The 16,814-nt window shown below is 60.2% G+C and overlaps 1 protein-coding gene and 1 long non-coding RNA gene across 5 annotated transcripts in view; one reads left to right on the forward strand and one right to left on the reverse strand.

Annotated features, from left to right (window-relative positions):
- MYO15B (myosin XVB) overlaps positions 1-16,814 on the forward strand; it is a 29,910-nt gene that overhangs the window by 9,065 nt on the left and 4,031 nt on the right. Inside the window, exons 16-53 of one of the 4 annotated variants that reach the window (XM_086356140.1) lie at positions 560-637; positions 842-960; positions 1,049-1,094; positions 1,246-1,370; positions 1,791-1,908; positions 2,143-2,306; positions 4,956-5,049; positions 5,681-5,737; positions 6,048-6,105; positions 6,307-6,437; positions 7,427-7,522; positions 7,625-7,860; positions 7,946-8,124; positions 8,353-8,425; positions 8,899-9,060; positions 9,336-9,436; positions 9,533-9,609; positions 9,729-9,813; positions 10,011-10,100; positions 10,269-10,372; positions 10,471-10,728; positions 10,959-11,040; positions 11,406-11,510; positions 11,589-11,847; positions 11,964-12,054; positions 12,168-12,384; positions 12,794-12,948; positions 13,157-13,216; positions 13,962-14,037; positions 14,173-14,291; positions 14,425-14,543; positions 14,628-14,769; positions 14,975-15,086; positions 15,196-15,353; positions 15,772-15,917; positions 16,090-16,150; positions 16,247-16,319; positions 16,705-16,781. In XM_086356140.1, the coding sequence (XP_086212266.1) occupies positions 560-637; positions 842-960; positions 1,049-1,094; positions 1,246-1,370; positions 1,791-1,908; positions 2,143-2,306; positions 4,956-5,049; positions 5,681-5,737; positions 6,048-6,105; positions 6,307-6,437; positions 7,427-7,522; positions 7,625-7,860; positions 7,946-8,124; positions 8,353-8,425; positions 8,899-9,060; positions 9,336-9,436; positions 9,533-9,609; positions 9,729-9,813; positions 10,011-10,100; positions 10,269-10,372; positions 10,471-10,728; positions 10,959-11,040; positions 11,406-11,510; positions 11,589-11,847; positions 11,964-12,054; positions 12,168-12,384; positions 12,794-12,948; positions 13,157-13,216; positions 13,962-14,037; positions 14,173-14,291; positions 14,425-14,543; positions 14,628-14,769; positions 14,975-15,086; positions 15,196-15,353; positions 15,772-15,917; positions 16,090-16,150; positions 16,247-16,319; positions 16,705-16,781 (4,503 nt within the window). Of the gene's footprint in view, positions 1-559; positions 638-841; positions 961-1,048; positions 1,095-1,245; positions 1,371-1,790; positions 1,909-2,142; positions 2,307-4,955; positions 5,050-5,680; positions 5,738-6,047; positions 6,106-6,306; positions 6,438-6,784; positions 7,180-7,426; positions 7,523-7,624; positions 7,861-7,945; positions 8,125-8,352; positions 8,426-8,898; positions 9,061-9,335; positions 9,437-9,532; positions 9,610-9,728; positions 9,814-10,010; positions 10,101-10,268; positions 10,373-10,470; positions 10,729-10,958; positions 11,041-11,405; positions 11,848-11,963; positions 12,055-12,167; positions 12,385-12,793; positions 12,949-13,156; positions 13,217-13,961; positions 14,038-14,172; positions 14,292-14,424; positions 14,544-14,627; positions 14,770-14,974; positions 15,087-15,195; positions 15,354-15,771; positions 15,918-16,089; positions 16,151-16,246; positions 16,320-16,704; positions 16,782-16,814 lie in introns of those variants that run through there. The other 3 variants (XM_086356138.1, XM_086356139.1, XM_086356136.1) reach the window with 3 other exon arrangements.
- Positions 13,298-14,338, reverse strand: LOC147351079 (uncharacterized). Its single transcript, XR_015147172.1, has 2 exons — positions 14,200-14,338; positions 13,298-14,091 (listed from the first exon to the last, which is right to left on the reverse strand). It is a non-coding gene; the product is annotated as an uncharacterized LOC147351079 (long non-coding RNA).

A 16,814-nucleotide genomic window follows, 5' to 3' on the forward strand; every position in this document is an offset into this window, starting at 1 on the left:
TGATTAATGATGTTGAGCATCTCTTCATGTGCTCCTTGGTCATCTGTGTATTTTTCTTAGATAAATATCTATTCAAGTCCTTTGTCCATTTTTGAATTGTGTTGTTTTTTTTTTAACTGAACTGTAGGAGTTCTGCATATTAATCTGGATATTAATCCCTTATCTGATATGTGATAGTTCCTTCCATTTTGTGGGCTGTCTTTTCACTCTCAACACTATATTCTGATGCACAAGAGGTTTTCATTTTAATGAAACCCAGCTATTTTTCCTTTGTTGCCTGTGCTTTTCGTGTCTATTCAGGAAATCCTTGCCAAATCCAGTGTCATGAAGCTTTCTCCCTTTGTTTTATTCTAAGAGTCTTATGGTTTCACGTCTTACATTTAGGTCTTTGATCCTTCTATTTTGAGTTGATTTTGGTACATGGTGTGAGATGAAAGGCCACCTTTGAAGTTGGACTGTTAACAGAGGGAAGAGGCTGGGTCACTTGCCCAAGGGACTGGCTTCCACACCCGCCTTCTCTCCTTGACGTCCCCTCCCCGCCTCACATTGTCTCTCGCAGGTTCACAAGTTTCTAAACAGAAACCGGGATCGTCTTGACCCTGCAGTGGTGGAGATGCTTGCCCAGAGCCAGCTGCAGGTGCCCCTGCTGGCCGTCCTGTACCCCCCGACCCTGTTCTGTCCTCCTCGCCCAGACAGTCTTGCCCAAGGGGCTGGCCTTCAAGATCCTGGCACCTTGAGCCTTTGGCCGACCCACCGCAGCGCCCCAGGGAGTGGGGACGGGGAGCAGGCTGGGCTATGGACAGGCCTGGTGAGCCACCGCAGTCCCTGTCTCCCCCCGTAGCTGGTGAGCTGCCTGTTCCAGGAAGCAGAGCCTGATGAGTTTGGGGGAGGACGGGGCAAACCCACGCTGGCCGCTCGTTTCCAGAAGTCCCTGGGGGACCTCCTAGCCCAGCTGGGCAGGTGAGAATAGTGCCCCCACACCTGACCCCCCGGGAGTTTGAATAGGGGGCCAGTCTATGCTCACGTGACTCCCCTTTCCACCCACGAGGAGCCATGTCTGCTTCATCCAGTGCCTCAACCCCAATCCAGGAAAGGTGAGCCCTCCCAGAACCTGGCCTCAGAGCCCTCCCGTCCCTGCCCTGCCCTCTCAGCACCCTCGCCACTCCCGTCCCCTGCCCCGTGCTCCCCATGGCTGTGAGCCCCTCGACTCCATGTCTTTGGCTCTGCTGCACTGCCTGGCCACAGCTTCCAGGCCTCTTCGACGTGGATCATGTGGCAGAACAACTGCGCCAGGCAGGCATCCTGGAGGCAGTGTGTACCCGCAGCGCCAACTTCCCCATTCGCCTGCCCTTCCAGGCCTTCCTGGACAGGTAGGGCCCGGGATGGGGGGAAGCAGGCACCTCAGGACCAGGACTCACTAGGCAGGCCCACCTGGAGTGGCTGGAGGACCTGGGGCTCCTTCTGGGGAAGACGGACCCACTTTCCCAGGGACCCTGGGCCGGCTGTCCAGTCCTCCCTTCTCCCGCTCTCTGTCTCTCTCCTTCTCTCCCTCCATCTGTGTCTCCTTCCACTATTCGTCACCCCCACGCCTCTTCACGCCTCTGTGCATTTATGCACCTCTCCTCCTCTTAGCAAAACTCTCCTGGGTGTCTGGCACTTCGTAGGTGCTTTCCATAATCATTGTTGAATGACTTACAGACTGAATGGACCCAAGGGGCTCGAGGATCAAATGAGTGTGGGGAGAGGTGCTCATGTGCTTGTTCTGACTTGAGTTATCCATCCCTGGGCAGGTTCCGGGCCCTGGGGACAGAGGAGCAGGGCGAGCTCTCTGACCGGGAAAGGTGTGGCATCATCCTGAACCAGGTGCTGGCGGCTGAGTCACCCCTCTGTCACCTGGGAGCCACCCAGGTGGGTGGTGTGTGTGTGCAGAGAGGCAGGGAGGGCTGGCAAGTGGGAGGAGCATTCTGGGATCCTCTCAGAATCTGGGGGTCCTTCCAGGTGGCGGGGAGACAGAGTGGGCTGGGCGTCCCTGACACCCCAGGAGAACGGGTTGCCTGGAAGGAGGCTGAGGCCTCAGGAGAAGGGCAGGGTGGTCCCTGCCTGCACACCTGGCCTGCCTCCAGCCCACACCTCTGCCCCCAGGTACTGCTGCGGGAGCCGGGCTGGCAGCAGCTGGAGCAGTGCCGGGCCCAGCAGCACGCCCAGGCCCTGCTGACCCTGCACCGAGGCCTCCGCGTCTGCATCTCCCACCAGCGCCTCCGCCTCCTGCTGCGGATGCAGGCTCGTGTGCGTGGGCTCCAGGCCAGGTGTGTGGGGGGCGCTGAGACTGTAGGCCTCCTCAACGTGGCGGGGCAGGCTCTGGGAGACATAGGGCCTCGAGGCAAGTCTGTCTGCCTGCATCCCAAAGGCACTGGACTCTTCTTCCCGACACCCCTGCCCATACCTCTGCTGTCTCTTCTTGAATGCCCCCAGCCACGAGGAGCTCATTACCTGCTGAGGGCACTCAAACCTGCTGTCTTGACTCCTTGACTGGTGTTTTTTTTTTTTTTTTTTTGCTGCATTGGGTCTTCATTGCTGCATGTGGGTTTTCTTTAGTTGCAATAAGCAGGGGCTACTCTTCATTGTGCTGCAACACTTCTCTTGGCCGTGGCTTCTCTTGTTGCGGAGCGCGGGCTCTAGAGTACAAACACAGGCTTCGGCAGTTGTGGCTCACAGGCTCAGTTGCTCAATGGTATGTGGGATCTTCCTGGACCAGGGAGATCCCTGGATCTTGGGATCTTCCTGGATCCCATATCTCTCACATTGGCAGGCAGATTCTTAACCACTGGACCACCAGGAAAGTCCAACTGTCCTTTTTTCTAGTCCATTCTGCACTCTGCAGCAAGAATACTCTCTCTCTCTTTTTTGGCTGCAGTGGGTCTTAATTGAAGCATGCAGGATCACTGGTTGTGGTGTGTGGAATCTATTAATAGCTCCCTGACCAGGGATCACACCCAGGTCTCCTGCATTGCACGCAGGCAGATTCTTTACTGTCTGAGCCACCAGGGAAGTCCCTCCAAATCGTTTCATCACCAGCAGGAACTCTGTACCCGTTCAACAATCATACCCCACTCCTCCTTCCCTCCAGCCCCTGGTAGCTTCCAGGATAATTTCTGCTTCTGTGAATTTGCCTGTTCTAGATATGTCATCTAAGTTGACTCATACAATATCTCCCTTTACATCTGGGTTATTGCACTAAACATATTTTCAGGGTTTGTCCCTTTTGTAACATGTGTCAGAACACTGTATATTTTTTTACACCTGGAAATTGTTCCGTTGTGTAAGTGGACCACAGCCGTTTATCCATGTGTCTGTTGAATGTGCGTGTGGGTTGTTTCTGCCTTTGGGTTTATTGCAAATAAGGCTGCTATAAACATGAGCATGCAAGGCACAGTTCAAATCTCTGCTTTCAGTTCTTTGGGGTCTTTACTTTGGAGCGGAATTCCAAGTTATCTGGTAATTCTGTCTTTACCTTTTTGAGGAATTGCCAGATTGTTCTCCATAGTGGCCGCACCGTTTTAGCCTCCGACCAGCAGTGTGTGCAGCTTCCAGTTTCACCACATCCTCGCCGAGACTTGTTATTTTCTGCTGTTTAAATTATTGCCAATCTAGTGGATGTGAAGTGGCATTTCATTGTGGTTTTGATTCGCATTTCTGTAACGACTAGTATGCTGAGCATCTCTTCATGTTCTCCTTGGCCATCTGTATGTCTCTTTGGAGAAACAACTATTCAAGTCCTCTGCTTGATTTTTAATTGGGTGGTTTGTTTCTTATTGAGTTGTAGGCATTCTTTATATACTATGGATACTAAACTCTTATCAAATATTTGATTTACAAGCAGTCTCCTCTCTCTTATTTATTTTTTAGTCTCCTCTCTTGATAGTGTACTTTGACATAAAAAAAAGCTGTAGACTTATTTTTTATTGAAGTATATTGGTTTACAATGTTGCAGGTATATAGCAAAGTAATTCAGTTACAAATATATACATGCCTGTATATCTCTCTATATATTCTTCTTCAGATTCTTTTCCACTATAGGTAATTATAAGATAGCGAATATTATTCTATTCTGTATTCTATATAGATATAGATATATATGTATGTATACATGTGTAACTGAATTACTTTGCTATATACCAGCAATATTGTAAACCAATATATTTCAATAAAAAATAAGATCCTTGTTGTTTATCTATTTCATATATAGTAGTGTGTATAGATTAATTTTTAAATATTCATCATGCTCAGGGCTGCTTCCTTGAGGAGTCTGATCTTTCTTATATCTGGAAAATTCTCAAAGATATTGTCTCTTCAGGGATCTACTAGACTTCCAGAGATGTAATTTTTTTCATTTTTAGGAGCTCTTCTTGGGGGGAGGGGAAAAAAGTTCTGTTTCTTAAATAGTAATGTGCCAGACTCTATTCCAAACACACCTCTTAATTCATTTCATCTTCTTGTGGAGCAGACAGTCCACTAATTCTCCTTTTAGAGGTGATGAAAATAAAACACGAAGAGGTGAAGTAGGGAATTCTCCGGCGGTCCAGTGGTTAGGACTTAGCACTTCACTGTCAAGGGTGTGGGTTCAATCCCTGGTTGGGGACCTAAGATCCTACAAGCCACGAGCATGTCCAAAAAAAACCCCAAAAACCCAGAGAGGTAAAGGCCTTATCCAAGACTGCTGTGACGAAACAGTAGAGGAAGGCGCCTGGGTGGCTGGCTCCAGAGCCTCAGGCCTCAGCCCTGTGTGTACAGCAGCCTCTGGGTTCACTTGCTCTTCTGCCCTGTCCTTTCCCCGTTGCTTGTTAGGCAGCCGGGCGCTTCATTGGGCTCTGGTTTTACACTCATGTCTTGACTCGGAGGATCCGGGTATTGGGTGTGATCGTGGACTCCTCACCGGCCCCCTTCCCGGCCTCCAGGAAGCGGTACCTCCGGCGGCGGGCAGCTCTGGGGCAGCTGAACACCATCGTGCTGGCGGCCCGGCCCCTGCTCTGGAGACGGCGGAGACCACAGGTGAAGCCCACGGGTGGGGTGCTGCCTGGGGTGTGCTCAGGGGAGAAGCCAAGCCAGCCTTTGCCCGTCCAGCTGGCCGAATGACGACAGTGACCACCTTCCACGCCCAGCCACACGAGGGGCGGGGCCTCGGGGACCACTGCTGCCTGGCCAGAGCAGCCTAGGGCCTCTGGGAGCTCATCACCTTCCTTCATGCCAGGGCCTGACTCTCTCTGCCGGCTGGGGTGCCTCCATCCCCTCCGGGCCCCTTGGGCTGCTCCCTGTCTTGCCCGATGACTCCGATGTGAGGGCCATAAAGCAGCTCGAAGGTCAATGCCTACACGCCAGCTCCCTCTCCTGCCCCTCCCTGCCTGGACTTTGTTCCCCAAGGACCATTTCTTCCCTTCCTCCTGCCCTCTTCCCAGTCCTGGCAGACAGGCAGTGACACCCACAGCACTTCAGCTGGTGAGGGCTCTGGAGGGCAGGGGGCAGACGCCAGCCCCCTGGGGTCCATCCACACCTGTTCCGCTGGTGCCCAGGCCTCCTAGGAGGAGGAGGGGTCAGCTGAACTGCCCAGTCGGCGAGGAACCTCGAGGGAGCTCGGGGTGACACTTCACGGGGACACCACCTCCTCCCTCATCTCCTCCAACAGCTTGGGCGTCGGCACATCTGGCACAGCGTCGGGGCCTTCGAGACGGTGCCAAGCATGGTAGGTGGTCTGGAAGGTGGAGAGTGTCTGCTGGGTCGTGAGCCTGCTGAACCTGGCCTGGCTTGAGGGGGTGCGTGGGGATCCCAAGGGTGCCGAGATGGGTCCTGTCCTCGGGCTCATCCATTGTGCCCCCCAAGAAGAGGCCTGGGTGCCCTTGGTTTCGCTCTGAGGGTTCGGGGGTCTTATTGGAGTGCCCAGGACTAGAATCCTTGGTCTCTGGAGGGGAAGCTTATAGCCCCGGGGGTGAGGATGGCCCCTGGGTTGCTGTGCCCCCTCCCTGAGTTTCTGGTCAATTGCTCCTCTCCACCAGGAGCTGGGGCGCTTGGAGATCCCAGCTGAGCTCTCTGTCATGCTGAAGACAGCGGAAGGTGAGTCGTGATGGGCCTCGTTCTTCCACGACCCCCTCCTCTCCCAGTGGCCGCTCCCTCTGATGCTGTCTCTGGGTGCCCCCAGCTCACTGCCTGGCTCCCTCTGCACTGGAGCCAGGGGCTGATGCTGGGAGGTGGAGGCGACACCAGAGCCAGTCACCTTACCTGGGCGTTTCTGGGCTGCCTCCCATGTCATTCCAGGCCGTCAGCACGCCCGGGTCCATAGCATCACCGAGGCCATGCCCCCGGAAGTTCCCGCCCGGCCCAGCCTGACCCTCCCACCTGACATCAACCAGTTCCCCTTCTCCAGCTTCATCTCCATCGGCTTTCAGGTGGGCTCCCAGGCCTCAGCTCGCTGGCTGCTGCCCATGTTTCCCCAGACATGAGCCCCCAAACACAGGCAGAAGCTGTGTTTGTCCTTCTTTCTCCAACCCCCTCCTCCATCTCCTGTTGTGGGAATTGTGGATGCAACCGCGTTGCTCGGAAAATCCGTTGAACCCACATCTCAGTCTATTGTTACTTATCAGCGATGCCACACCTTTGTTACACCTGTGGCATTGCCCTGCCATTGAACGCTGAAGTCATGCCGTTAAAGCGTGTTTAATGACAAGGCAGAGTGTCCAGGCAACAGTGTTGGAAACAAAAGCAAGATTCAAAAGTGCCCGAGCACAGTCCCGATGTTCCAGGCAACAGCCGGGCGGGTGGGGAGATGATGTGTGTACCTTCACACAGGAAGTAAGACTAGGAAGAAAGAGGTGAAAATGTTAACTCTGGTTATATACCTCACAGTGGCAAATTGATGGTGGTTTTTATTCTTCATCCTTTTCCCTGTTTTCTGAGTTTTCCATATGCACGGGCTCTAGTTTTCTAATCAGAAAGAGTAATTGAGGTGTATGTTTTTTAATATTGATTTTTATGTTTTGGCTGTGCTGCGTCTTTGGTGCTGAGAGAGCTTTCCCTGGTTGCGGCGAGCAGGCTTCTCATTGCGGTGGCTTTTCTCGTTACGAAGCAGAGGCTCTAGGGTGCAGGCTTCAGCAGTTGCGGTGCGCAGGCTCAGGAGTTGTGACGCACGGGGTTAGTGGCCCCGTGGCATGTGGGATCTTCCTGGAGCAGGGAACAAACCAGTGCCCCCTACATTGGCAGGTGGCTTCTTAACCACTGGATCACCAGGGAAGCCCAATCAAGGTGTATTTTTAAGGCGATTTCCCTCTCCAGCCCGTCTTCCTCTTGTATGCTCCTTCGGGGCTCCCCCGGGCCTGTGTCTGGCAGGTCAGCACGGATCAGCCCCTGCTCAGGCACGTGGCACCCGCCTTCCTTGCAGGAGCCCTCCTTGCCCCACCCTGGACAGCTGCTGACCAAGCCCCTGACCCGGCTGGACGGTGAGAACCCTCAGCATGCCCTGGATATCAACAAGGTGGTGAGTGACCCAGCGGGGAGGGGAGAGGGTGGGCCCATGCGGGGGTGCTGGTGGGCACAGGGAGCCCTGCGTGACCTGCCTCCCCTGGCTTGGTGTCCGCAGATGCTGCGGCTGCTGGGGGACGGGTCGCTGGCGCCCTGGCAGGAGCAGACCATGGGCCAGTACCTGGTGCGGCAGGGGCAGCGCCGGCCGGGGCTGCGCGATGAGCTCTTCAGCCAGCTGGTGGCCCAGCTCTGGCGCAACCCCGACGAGCAGCAGAGCCAGCGCGGCTGGGCCCTCATGGCCATCCTGCTCAGTGCCTTCCCGCCGATGCACACCCTGCAGAAGCCACTGCTCAAGTAGGGGGCTCCGTGGGTGGGGGGCCCCGCGGACGGGGTCAGCAGGCCACCCCAGGCTCACAGCGGCCCTGTGCTGCGCCCGCAGGTTTGTCTCCGACCAGGCCCCCAGGGGCATGGCAGCGCTGTGCCAACACAAGCTGCTGGGGGCCCTGGAGCAGATGCAGCTGGCCCCTGGGTCTGCCCGGGCCCACCCACCCACCCAGCTCGAGTGGACGGCCGGATGGAGACGGGGCCGCATGGCGCTGGACGTGTCCACCTTCAATGGTGAGGCGTGCGTCCTGCTCAGGGCTCCCACGGCAGAGTCTGCCCGGCACCCTCACCCTCCCCAGACCCCCTTCCCACCGCAGCCCTCCCAATGTGATCCTGACCTCCCGATGTGACCTTGACCTCCCTGCCGTCCTGCTGGTGGGACCCCCACGGGACAGCACCCCTTTCCCCGTCAGGGAGGACCCTGCTGTCCCTCTCTCCCACCCCTGCCCCTCGTCCTTGCAGAGGAGTGCTACTCGGCCGAGGTGGAGTCCTGGACCACAGGGGAGCAGTTCGCCGGGTGGATTCTACAGAGCAGGTCTGGGGGCTGGGGATGGGGGAGTCTGGCTGACATTGACCATTGTCCCGTCCACCTCCTGAGTCCTTCTCGCCCTCTCAGCCTGCTGTCCCACCAAGCACCTTCTGCGGCTGCTCCTGCAGGCCAAGGCCTGCTGCCCAAGGGGTGGGGGCGAGGTGTGGGAGTCATCGGGCAGGGTCCAGACAGCAGATTCCAGATGGAGAACGAGTAGGGAGTATTCCTGCTAGATTTGGCCCAGATTCTGATCAAATTGGTAAAATAAATACAGCAGAAAAATACATAAAAACAAAAACAAATACATCAGAGCTAACGCAGAGGTAGAGGGCCTTTTTTTGCAGAAAAAGAACGGAAACCGGGTCCTCTCGCCCCCCTCTGCAAGCGCCTCCCCCCGCTGCACCCCCAGGTCCTTGCCGCTTCCGGATGGTCACCTGCCTGGCTGACCACCCTCTCCTCCCTGCCCCTGTCTCACCCAGAGGCCTGGACCCGCCCCCGCGTGGCTGGTCTGTGTCACTGCACTGCAGGGACTCCTGGAGAGACTTGGCCGGCTGTGACTTTGTGCTGGACTTGATTGGCCAGACCGAGGACCCGGGGGACCCAGCCTGGCATCACAGCTACCCCATCGCCCCCCGTGGCCTGTAGGTGCCACCCCCAGCACCTCTGGCTCCTGTCCCTATCCTGTTGTAGGCGACCCCACCGCCACCCTGTCATACCCTGGGGTTCCCTGGTGCTGCCACAGGTCCAGCCCCCAAGCCTCCTCCCATCCCGTGGGGATGACCCCGACCACCCCCCGCCCCTCTCCATGGCAGCTTCTACACCCTGCCTCAGCCTGGGCACCCCACCTCCTTAGCTGGGCCTCCATGGCTGGAGGTGGCCCCACCAACCCCTTAGCTGGGCCCACTGTCTCCTGCAGAGCCGAGAATATCCCCCTGGCCCCCAGCATCCAGGCCCCCTCACTGCCCCCAGGCCCACCTCCAGGTCCAGCCCCAACATTGCCCAGCAGGGGGCTCACAGGTAAGGCGGGGAGTGGGCACACTCGGGTGGGCAGGGCGATGAGAATGGGTTTGCAGGAAGCCCCTGCCCCCAGCAGGTGACACCAATTCTCCGTAGGTGAGTCCCGGACCTCAGGGAGTCTGGATGGCTTCCTGGACCACCTCTTCAAGCCAGTCCTCTCCCCTGGCCTCAGCGTGAGTGTCCTGCACCCCAGCCCAGCCCGGTCCCTCCTGTTCTGGGGCCTTTGCTGCCTCTCCCAGCCCTCCTAGGACTCTAGCTCTGACCTTTTGACCTGTGACTTTTGCCTTCACAGGATCTGGAGCAAGGCAGGGCTCTGAGTGGCCGCATGAAGGGAGGGGGTGCCATGGGGCCCATGCAGCAAGGCAGCTACCCCATGGGTGAGTGCAGGGCTGAGCCCATCCGGGGTCTCCCTGCCCACGGACGGGGGGAGGCGTGGGCCGGGCTTCCCACGCGGCTGGCGTCAGAGCTCCAGCCTGCACCCCGGTGGCCCATGCTCATCTCCTCGCCTGGGGCTGGAGGGAGGCTGTCTGAGGGCCTGGGTGGGCACTGATGTGGGAGGACCCTGTCCCTGCAGTGTACCCAGGGATGGTGCAGATGCCCAGCTACCAGCCGGCCATGATGCCAGCACCCATGCCCATGATGCCAGCCATGGGGCCGGTCCCAGGTAAGACTGGACTGTGGCCGCCCGGTCCCTTCTTCGGGGGGTGGGGGTGTGGCGGACCGGGACTAGAGGAGGGAAGGTCCCGCCTGGAGGGCACAGTGGGCAGGGGGCTGGGAGCTCGGCCATGGCGCTAATCTGCCCTGACTGCCTGCATGCCCACCATGCCCCCAGCCATGGTGGTACCACCACAGCCACAGCCCGTGCTTCCCAGCTTGGACGCGAGGCAGCTGGCGGCCCAGCAGCAGGACTTCATCAACCAGCAAGCACGGATCCTGGTGAGGAATGGTGGGGCCCACGGATCGCCTTGTGGGTACCAGCCTGCAGGGAGAGGCGAGGCTGGCTCTCATCTGGCGCATCACGCCCCGTCCATCAGGCCCAGCAGATGACCACCCAGGCCATGACCTTGTCCCTGGAGCAGCAGGCAAAGCAACTCCAGAAGCAGAGTCAGGCCCTGGCCCTGGCCCCAGCCCCAGCCCCAGCTGCAGCTCCAGCTCCAGCCACAGCTCCAGCCCCAGCCACGGCCCCGGGCCCAGCCCCTACAGCAGCTTCCCTGACCTCACCTCCTCCAGCCATCACCCACAAACCCGAGACACCCACCCCCCAGAAGGAGCCAGAGAGTGGCCTGGAGTTGGTAGGTGCCCGCCTGAGGGTGAGGAGCCAAGGCTGGGGAGATGGCAGGGCCTGGGATGGGCAGCTGGTTTCAGGGCTGCAGATGTGGGAGACGTGGGGGGTTGGGGATGGGGCCACAGGGTGATGCAGAAAAGATGCTGCCCGGCCTCGGCCCTGCGGGTCCGAGTGGGTGCACTGTGCGAGTGGCAACTTGGCCGGCAAGGCTGCTCCTTCTGTTCCCCTTCCTGCCAGCAGGAGGCCCCGCAGGAGGCTGAAGACAGGCACCCACGGCCCAGGAGCTTCCAACAGAAGCGAGACTATTTCCAGAAGTTGGGTGAGCATCCTTGGGGAGGCAATCAGACACAGACTCAGACACCGCCCCAGCCTGGCCAGGGGATGGGAGGTTGCCCTCTAGTCAGGGTGGCCCATCCAGGAGCCCAATGTCACTCAGTCGTGTGCAACTCTTTGTGACCCCACGGACTGTAGCCTGCCCGGCTTCTCTGTCCATGGGGATTCTCCAGGCAAGGATACTGGAGTGGGTTGCCATGCCCTCTTCCAGGGGATCTTCCCAACCCAGAGATCGAACCCAGGTCTCCTGCATTGCAGGCAGGATTCTCTACCATCTGAGCCACCAGGGAAGCTCAGAGGGGCGGGCCAAGTGGAAGGTAATAGACAGGACCATCTGGGGGGCATTTACAGGGCAGCAGCCGAGCAAGGTGAAGACCATGAAGCCTCCAGCCAAGGTTAAGATCCCCCAGGCAGAGGTGCAGGACGAGGAGCCAGAAGAGGAGGAACAGAGAGCAGGTGGTGAGGAGGCGGGGGGCAGGCTGGGCCTTCGGGGTTCTGCACAGGGTCTCACGTCTTTCCTCTCTTCATGGGCAGGGCCCTCAGTTCCGCCTCCCCAGGTGGTGAAGAAGCCGCCACTGTCGCAAGGTGCAGCCAGAGCTGCACAGGAGGCCGAGGCTGAGCCAGCCACGGAGGTGGGGCCTGGCGGGGGGCACAGGCCAGCCGGGGGCAAAGCCGTGGTGCGTAGCTCGGACCCTGAGCCCTGGCGGGCAGAGCCCAGCAGGGAGATCCGCAACATCATCCGCATGTACCAGAGCCGCCCTGGCCCCGTGCCTGTGCCCGTGCAGCCGGCGAGGTGCCAGGGGAAGGGGGGAGGGGAGGGGAAGGGGAGAGGAAAGGGGGGAGGGGAGGAGGGGCTAACCGCTCCCCAGAGAGTCACCCTGTGAACTTGTGACCTCTTCCTTCTTTCAGGAAGCCCCCCCAAAGTTTCCTAAAGAAAAACAACCCTAAGGATGAGGCTCTGGCTAAGCTGGGGATCAATGGTGCCTCCTCGCCCCCTCAGGTGAGGTGCCCTCTGGTCCAGAGCATAGCCGCTCCGCTCTGGAATCCTCCTGAGGCTCCCTGGAGTGAACTTGGCCCTGGGTCACAGCCTCTGTGTGTTCCCTGTGTTCCCAGACGCTCCCCAGCCCAGGGAAGGCCCCCCCACCGGCCGTGGCCCCTCGACCCAGGGCCCGACCACGGCTGACGCCGTCCAGCTCCATCAAGGAGAAGCAGGGGCCCCTTCAAGAGCTGTTTGGCCAGAACCCACCCACTGCCCAGAAACCACCCCCTCCGCCCGCACCTCCACTGCCTCCGCCCTGGGAGCCAGCGAGCCCTCCAGCTGAGCCCTGCAGTAAGGAACCCCACATTCCTGCTAGGTGGGCTTTGGAGGGGGCACGGTAGGGGGGATTCCCAAGGACCTATCCAAGCTCACAATGCCAAGGTCAGCGGCTCGGGCTTCTGGACTTTGGAGCCGTAGGCGAGGAGCCCCAGCTTCCGCGTTCCCGTTGGGGGCAGGGCCGGGACACCCCCCGGGGCCTGTCTGGCACAGACGGACTGTCACACATAGGGCGTTGGCCCCGGCAAGAATTTAGTGGCCCTGCTGACGTGGTCAGGGAGGGCCCACACACGTCTGGGACAGCTGGAGGCGGGAGTTGGGACAGCAGGTGGGAGGGAGCGGCAGAGATGAAGCTGGCCGGGCGTGCGGGGCTCTGGGGAGGAGGGTCTTCTCTGCCTGTGCCCCCATCACCCCGTGCCCCCAGGCAGGTCCACACCCGATGCTCTTCGGCCCCTCCATCTGCCAGGCTTGGTGGAGCCCATGGGGGACCAGGGGGTCTCCACCCAGCTGCTCGTGCCCTCAGGCAGCGTGTGCTTCTCCTATGCCAGCGCCCCCTGGAGGCTGTTCCTGCGCAAGGAGGTGGGCACCAGGGTGGGCTTCACCCCAGCTGCTCTGGGTGGGGGGCGGGGCACAGGCTGTGGAGGAGCCAGCCTGGGACCCCGGCGTCGGCTCCCCACTGCCCACCTCCTTGCCTGGTTTCATCTGAGCCCAGGAGGCGAGGTGGGGCGGGAGCCGGGCTGGCGGGGGGACCACCCACCCACTCTCGGTCTCCCGTGCCCCCATCCAGGTGTTCTACCCCCGGGAGAGCTTCAGCCACCCCTACTGCCTCAGGCTCCTCTGTGAGCAGGTGAGCACCCGGCCCCACCGGGGTATGTGCAGACAGACCACGCTCCCCACCCCTGGCCAGGCTACCACCGTGGGGCACTGGCGTGTTTCAAGCCCTGCCTGCCTTTATTTATTCCTCACAACATCCTTCAGAATGAGGACCGTTTTTGACTTCTGTGTGTTAGTCTCTTAGTCCTGTCCAATTCTTTGCAACTCCATGGCCCGCCAGGCTCCACTGTCCATGGGATTCTCCAAGGCAAGAACACTGGAGTGGGTTGCCATGCCCTCCTCCGGGGCATCTTCCTGACCCAGAAATCGAACCCAGGTCTCCTGCACTGCAGGCAGATTCTTTACTGTCTGAGCCACCAGGGAAGCCCTTTTTTGACTCATAACGAGGGTTCAAAAACGAAGAGCATGCAGCACCCAACACAGGCCAGGCACACAGCAGGTGCTCACCGGCGCCTACCTGCCGCCCGTGGACGCTCCCAGAGGCTCATGTTTGCTCCCCCCAGTTCTACAGCACCCCCTCCTCCCACAGGTCTGTTCTTTCAGGGACGCTTAGCTGAAGGAGGAGCAGCAGCTCGACTAGTGCAGGCATCTGGGGGGGCAGGTGGGAGCTCCGGGTGGATGCAGCCCTGAGCTTGGAAGCCCCTGCGTCCCTCAGTGTCGTGCCCATGGGGCCCTGCAGCTTTTCCTCTGTGCGTGGCTGCATCTGGGGCGCGCTGAGCCCTCGGGACCGGGTGGTGACTACATGGCTTTGCCCCCAGATCCTGAGGGACACCTTTGCCGAGTCCTGCATCCGCATCTCCCAGGACGAGAGGCGCAAGATGAAAGACCTGCTGGGTAGGGTCCAGGGACCACGGGAGGCTCAGGGAGCTGGAGTGATGCGGGTTGCGCCTGTCCAGAGGGAGGCAGTAAACTCTGAGGTCCCCGCTGTGAAGGAGCCTGGGGACAGGCTGGGGCTCTTCCCACCCGCAGGAGACCTGGAGGTGGGCCTGGACTCACTGGATACGGCTGAGGACGGCGTCAAGAAGCGCATCGTGGTGGCCGCCAGGAACAACTGGGCCAATTACTTCTCCCGCATCTTCCCTGTCTCGGTCAGTGAGGCTGGGTTGGCAGCGGCTGGGTGCCAGCTGGATCCCTCGGCAGCAGGATGAGAGCTGGGGCGGGCTGGGTGGACAGTGGCCTGGAGCCGGGAGCCGGGCTGTGACCCACCCGCCTTCCGAGCAGGGCGAGAGCGGCAGCGATGTGCAGCTGCTGGCTGTGTCCCACCGGGGGCTGAGACTGCTCAAGATGACCCAGGGCCCCAGCCTACACCCCGACCAGCTGAAGACTCTCTGCTCGTACAGGTGAGCGGAGGCCAGGGCTGGGGCAGAGGGCGGGGATGGGCTGGTGAGACGGCCCCCCGGCTCATGCCCTCACCCTGGGCGCAGCTTTGCTGAGGTGCTGGGCGTGGAGTGCCCGGCCAGCTCCACCCTGGAGCTGTCGCTGAAGAGTGAACAGCTGGTGCTGCACACGGCTCGGGCGGGAGCCATCAAGGCCATGGTCGAGCTCTTCCTGAGCGAGCTCAAGAAGGCAAGTGTGGGCTGGCAGGGGGCCTCCACCGCTGCTGCCTGCTGCCCAGTCCACCTTGGCTGGTCTCGGGGCTGTCAGCCACGCTCCTTCGAGCTGCCTGGAGTCGGGGATGCTGGGTGGAGAGTGAGGCCAGCAGGGGAGCAGGGGGGACAGGGAGGAAGGGGTCACAAGCAGGCTGGCCCCTCACCTGCCTGCCCACCTGCAGGACTCTGGCTATGTCATTGCCCTGCGAAGCTACATCACCGATGACCACAGCCTCCTCAGCTTCCAACGCGGGGACCTCATCAAGCTGCTGCCGGTGGCCACCCTGGAGCCAGGTATCTGTGGACCAAGCAGGGTGGCGGGCAGATGAGGCGGCGCCTCCAGTGGGCACGGGGCGGGGGGGGGACGGCGCGTGGGTAAGGATCCGTCCTTGGACGTCTCTAGGCTGGCAGTTCGGCTCCACGGGCGGCCGCTCCGGACTCTTCCCTGCTGACATCGTGCAGCCGGCAGCTGCTCCAGACTCATTCTTCTCGACGGAGCAGAGGAGCAGCCAGGGGCACAAGGGTCAGCTGCAGCGCAGAGAGTGGGATAGGGCATCGGAGGTGAGGAAGACGGGAGAAGCCGAGGCAAGGCCTCACTAGGAGCCTAGGAAAGGGCTCCGTGGCCCCCAGGCGGCCGAGGACCACCCCCCCTGCCTGGTGGGCAGCGCTTGGCCTGGTGCCGCCCCTCCACCTGCTCCCAGTTTCTTGCCCTGTCTCTCCCCAGCAAGACTGTGAGCTCCCCGTGGGCAGGGGTGAGGCTGTCCGCCTCTCGTGTGGCCCTCGTGGTACCTAGTATGGTGGTGCCTGAAAAATGCTCAATAAATGGCTCTTGATCTCTCTGGCTTCTGGTGGTGTGCTCACTGCAGCTGCTCTGCCTGCTCCTCTTGGGGTGGGCGGGGCTGGGGGCTGGGGGCTGGGGCAGGGCCTCGGGACAGGCCAGTGGACCCTCGGGTGGCACCAGGTCTCCTGTGTTTCCAAGTTCCCCACCCACGCCCGGAGCCAGGCGCGCAGTGACAACTCGGCCACCAGCCTGTCCCCCTCTGTGGCCTACGTGGCCCTGCCCACGGACTCCGACTACACCATGCAGGAGTTTGCCCTGCGCTACTTCCGGAAACCCCAGACCCTGTGAGTGCCCTTCCTGCCCCCATCCCGCGCCAGCCCATCCTCAGTCCCCCTGAAGTGGGCCTCCCTGCTTGAAGCCCCCAGGCCAGGGTTATCTGTACCCTCTAGACCCGGCCTGGGATGGGGGGTGGGGAGGGCTGAGCAAGCAGAGGTGTCCTCCCCCGTCCCCCCTCAGGCCGGCCCAGACCGGTGGAGATGCTGAGAAGGCCACGGCCAGCCTGGTGCAGTACAGCAAGGTAAAGGGGACAGTGCGGGGGAGCCAGGCCCGCAGACCTGCCCGCTGGCCCTGCCCCGCCAGCCCCAGACCTACAGCCCAGCCTCTTTGGCTGCAGGCTCCCATCCAGGAATCGCTCATCAGCTTCAGTGATGAGGACACCAACAGGCAAGCTGTGGAGAGCTTCCAGGGTGAGTGGCCACAGCCTCTTGGGTCCCTGTGCCTTCAACCTAGGAGTCCAGTCGCCTTCTTGAGTTTGCCTTCTCAGGGAGGCGCACTGGTGGCTCCTGTGCCACGTGGCCCTCCCCACTTCTACTCATGCTCAAGGGGTTGTGGCTTGTACGGGGTCTGTGCGGGAAGGCAGTGGTGGGCCCAGCTCACTATGTGCTCTGTGTAGCCCTGGGGCCCACAGCATCTCTGAACCCTGTCTCAGTGGTAAGGCTGGGACTGCCACTCTGCTTGGCTCCCATGCATCTTGACAGCAAGGCACGAGATGGCCCCGCGTAGCGATGGCACCAGCCAGGGCCAGGGCCAGGGCCTCGTCCCAGCTCACCATGCATCTTGTTCTGCCCACAGCTCTGATGCAGTTTATGGGGGACCAGTCCAAGCCACGGGGCAAGAACGAGCTGGATCTCCTCTACGGGCTGCTGAAGGTGAGCATGGGCTGAATGTGCCAGAAGCTGCAG

This window comes from Bos grunniens, chromosome 19 (genome assembly GCF_055505025.1).
Source record: "Bos grunniens cultivar Pamir isolate PY7600 chromosome 19, Bosgru_T2T1.0, whole genome shotgun sequence".
In the NCBI taxonomy this organism is placed as follows: domain Eukaryota; kingdom Metazoa; phylum Chordata; class Mammalia; order Artiodactyla; family Bovidae; genus Bos; species Bos grunniens.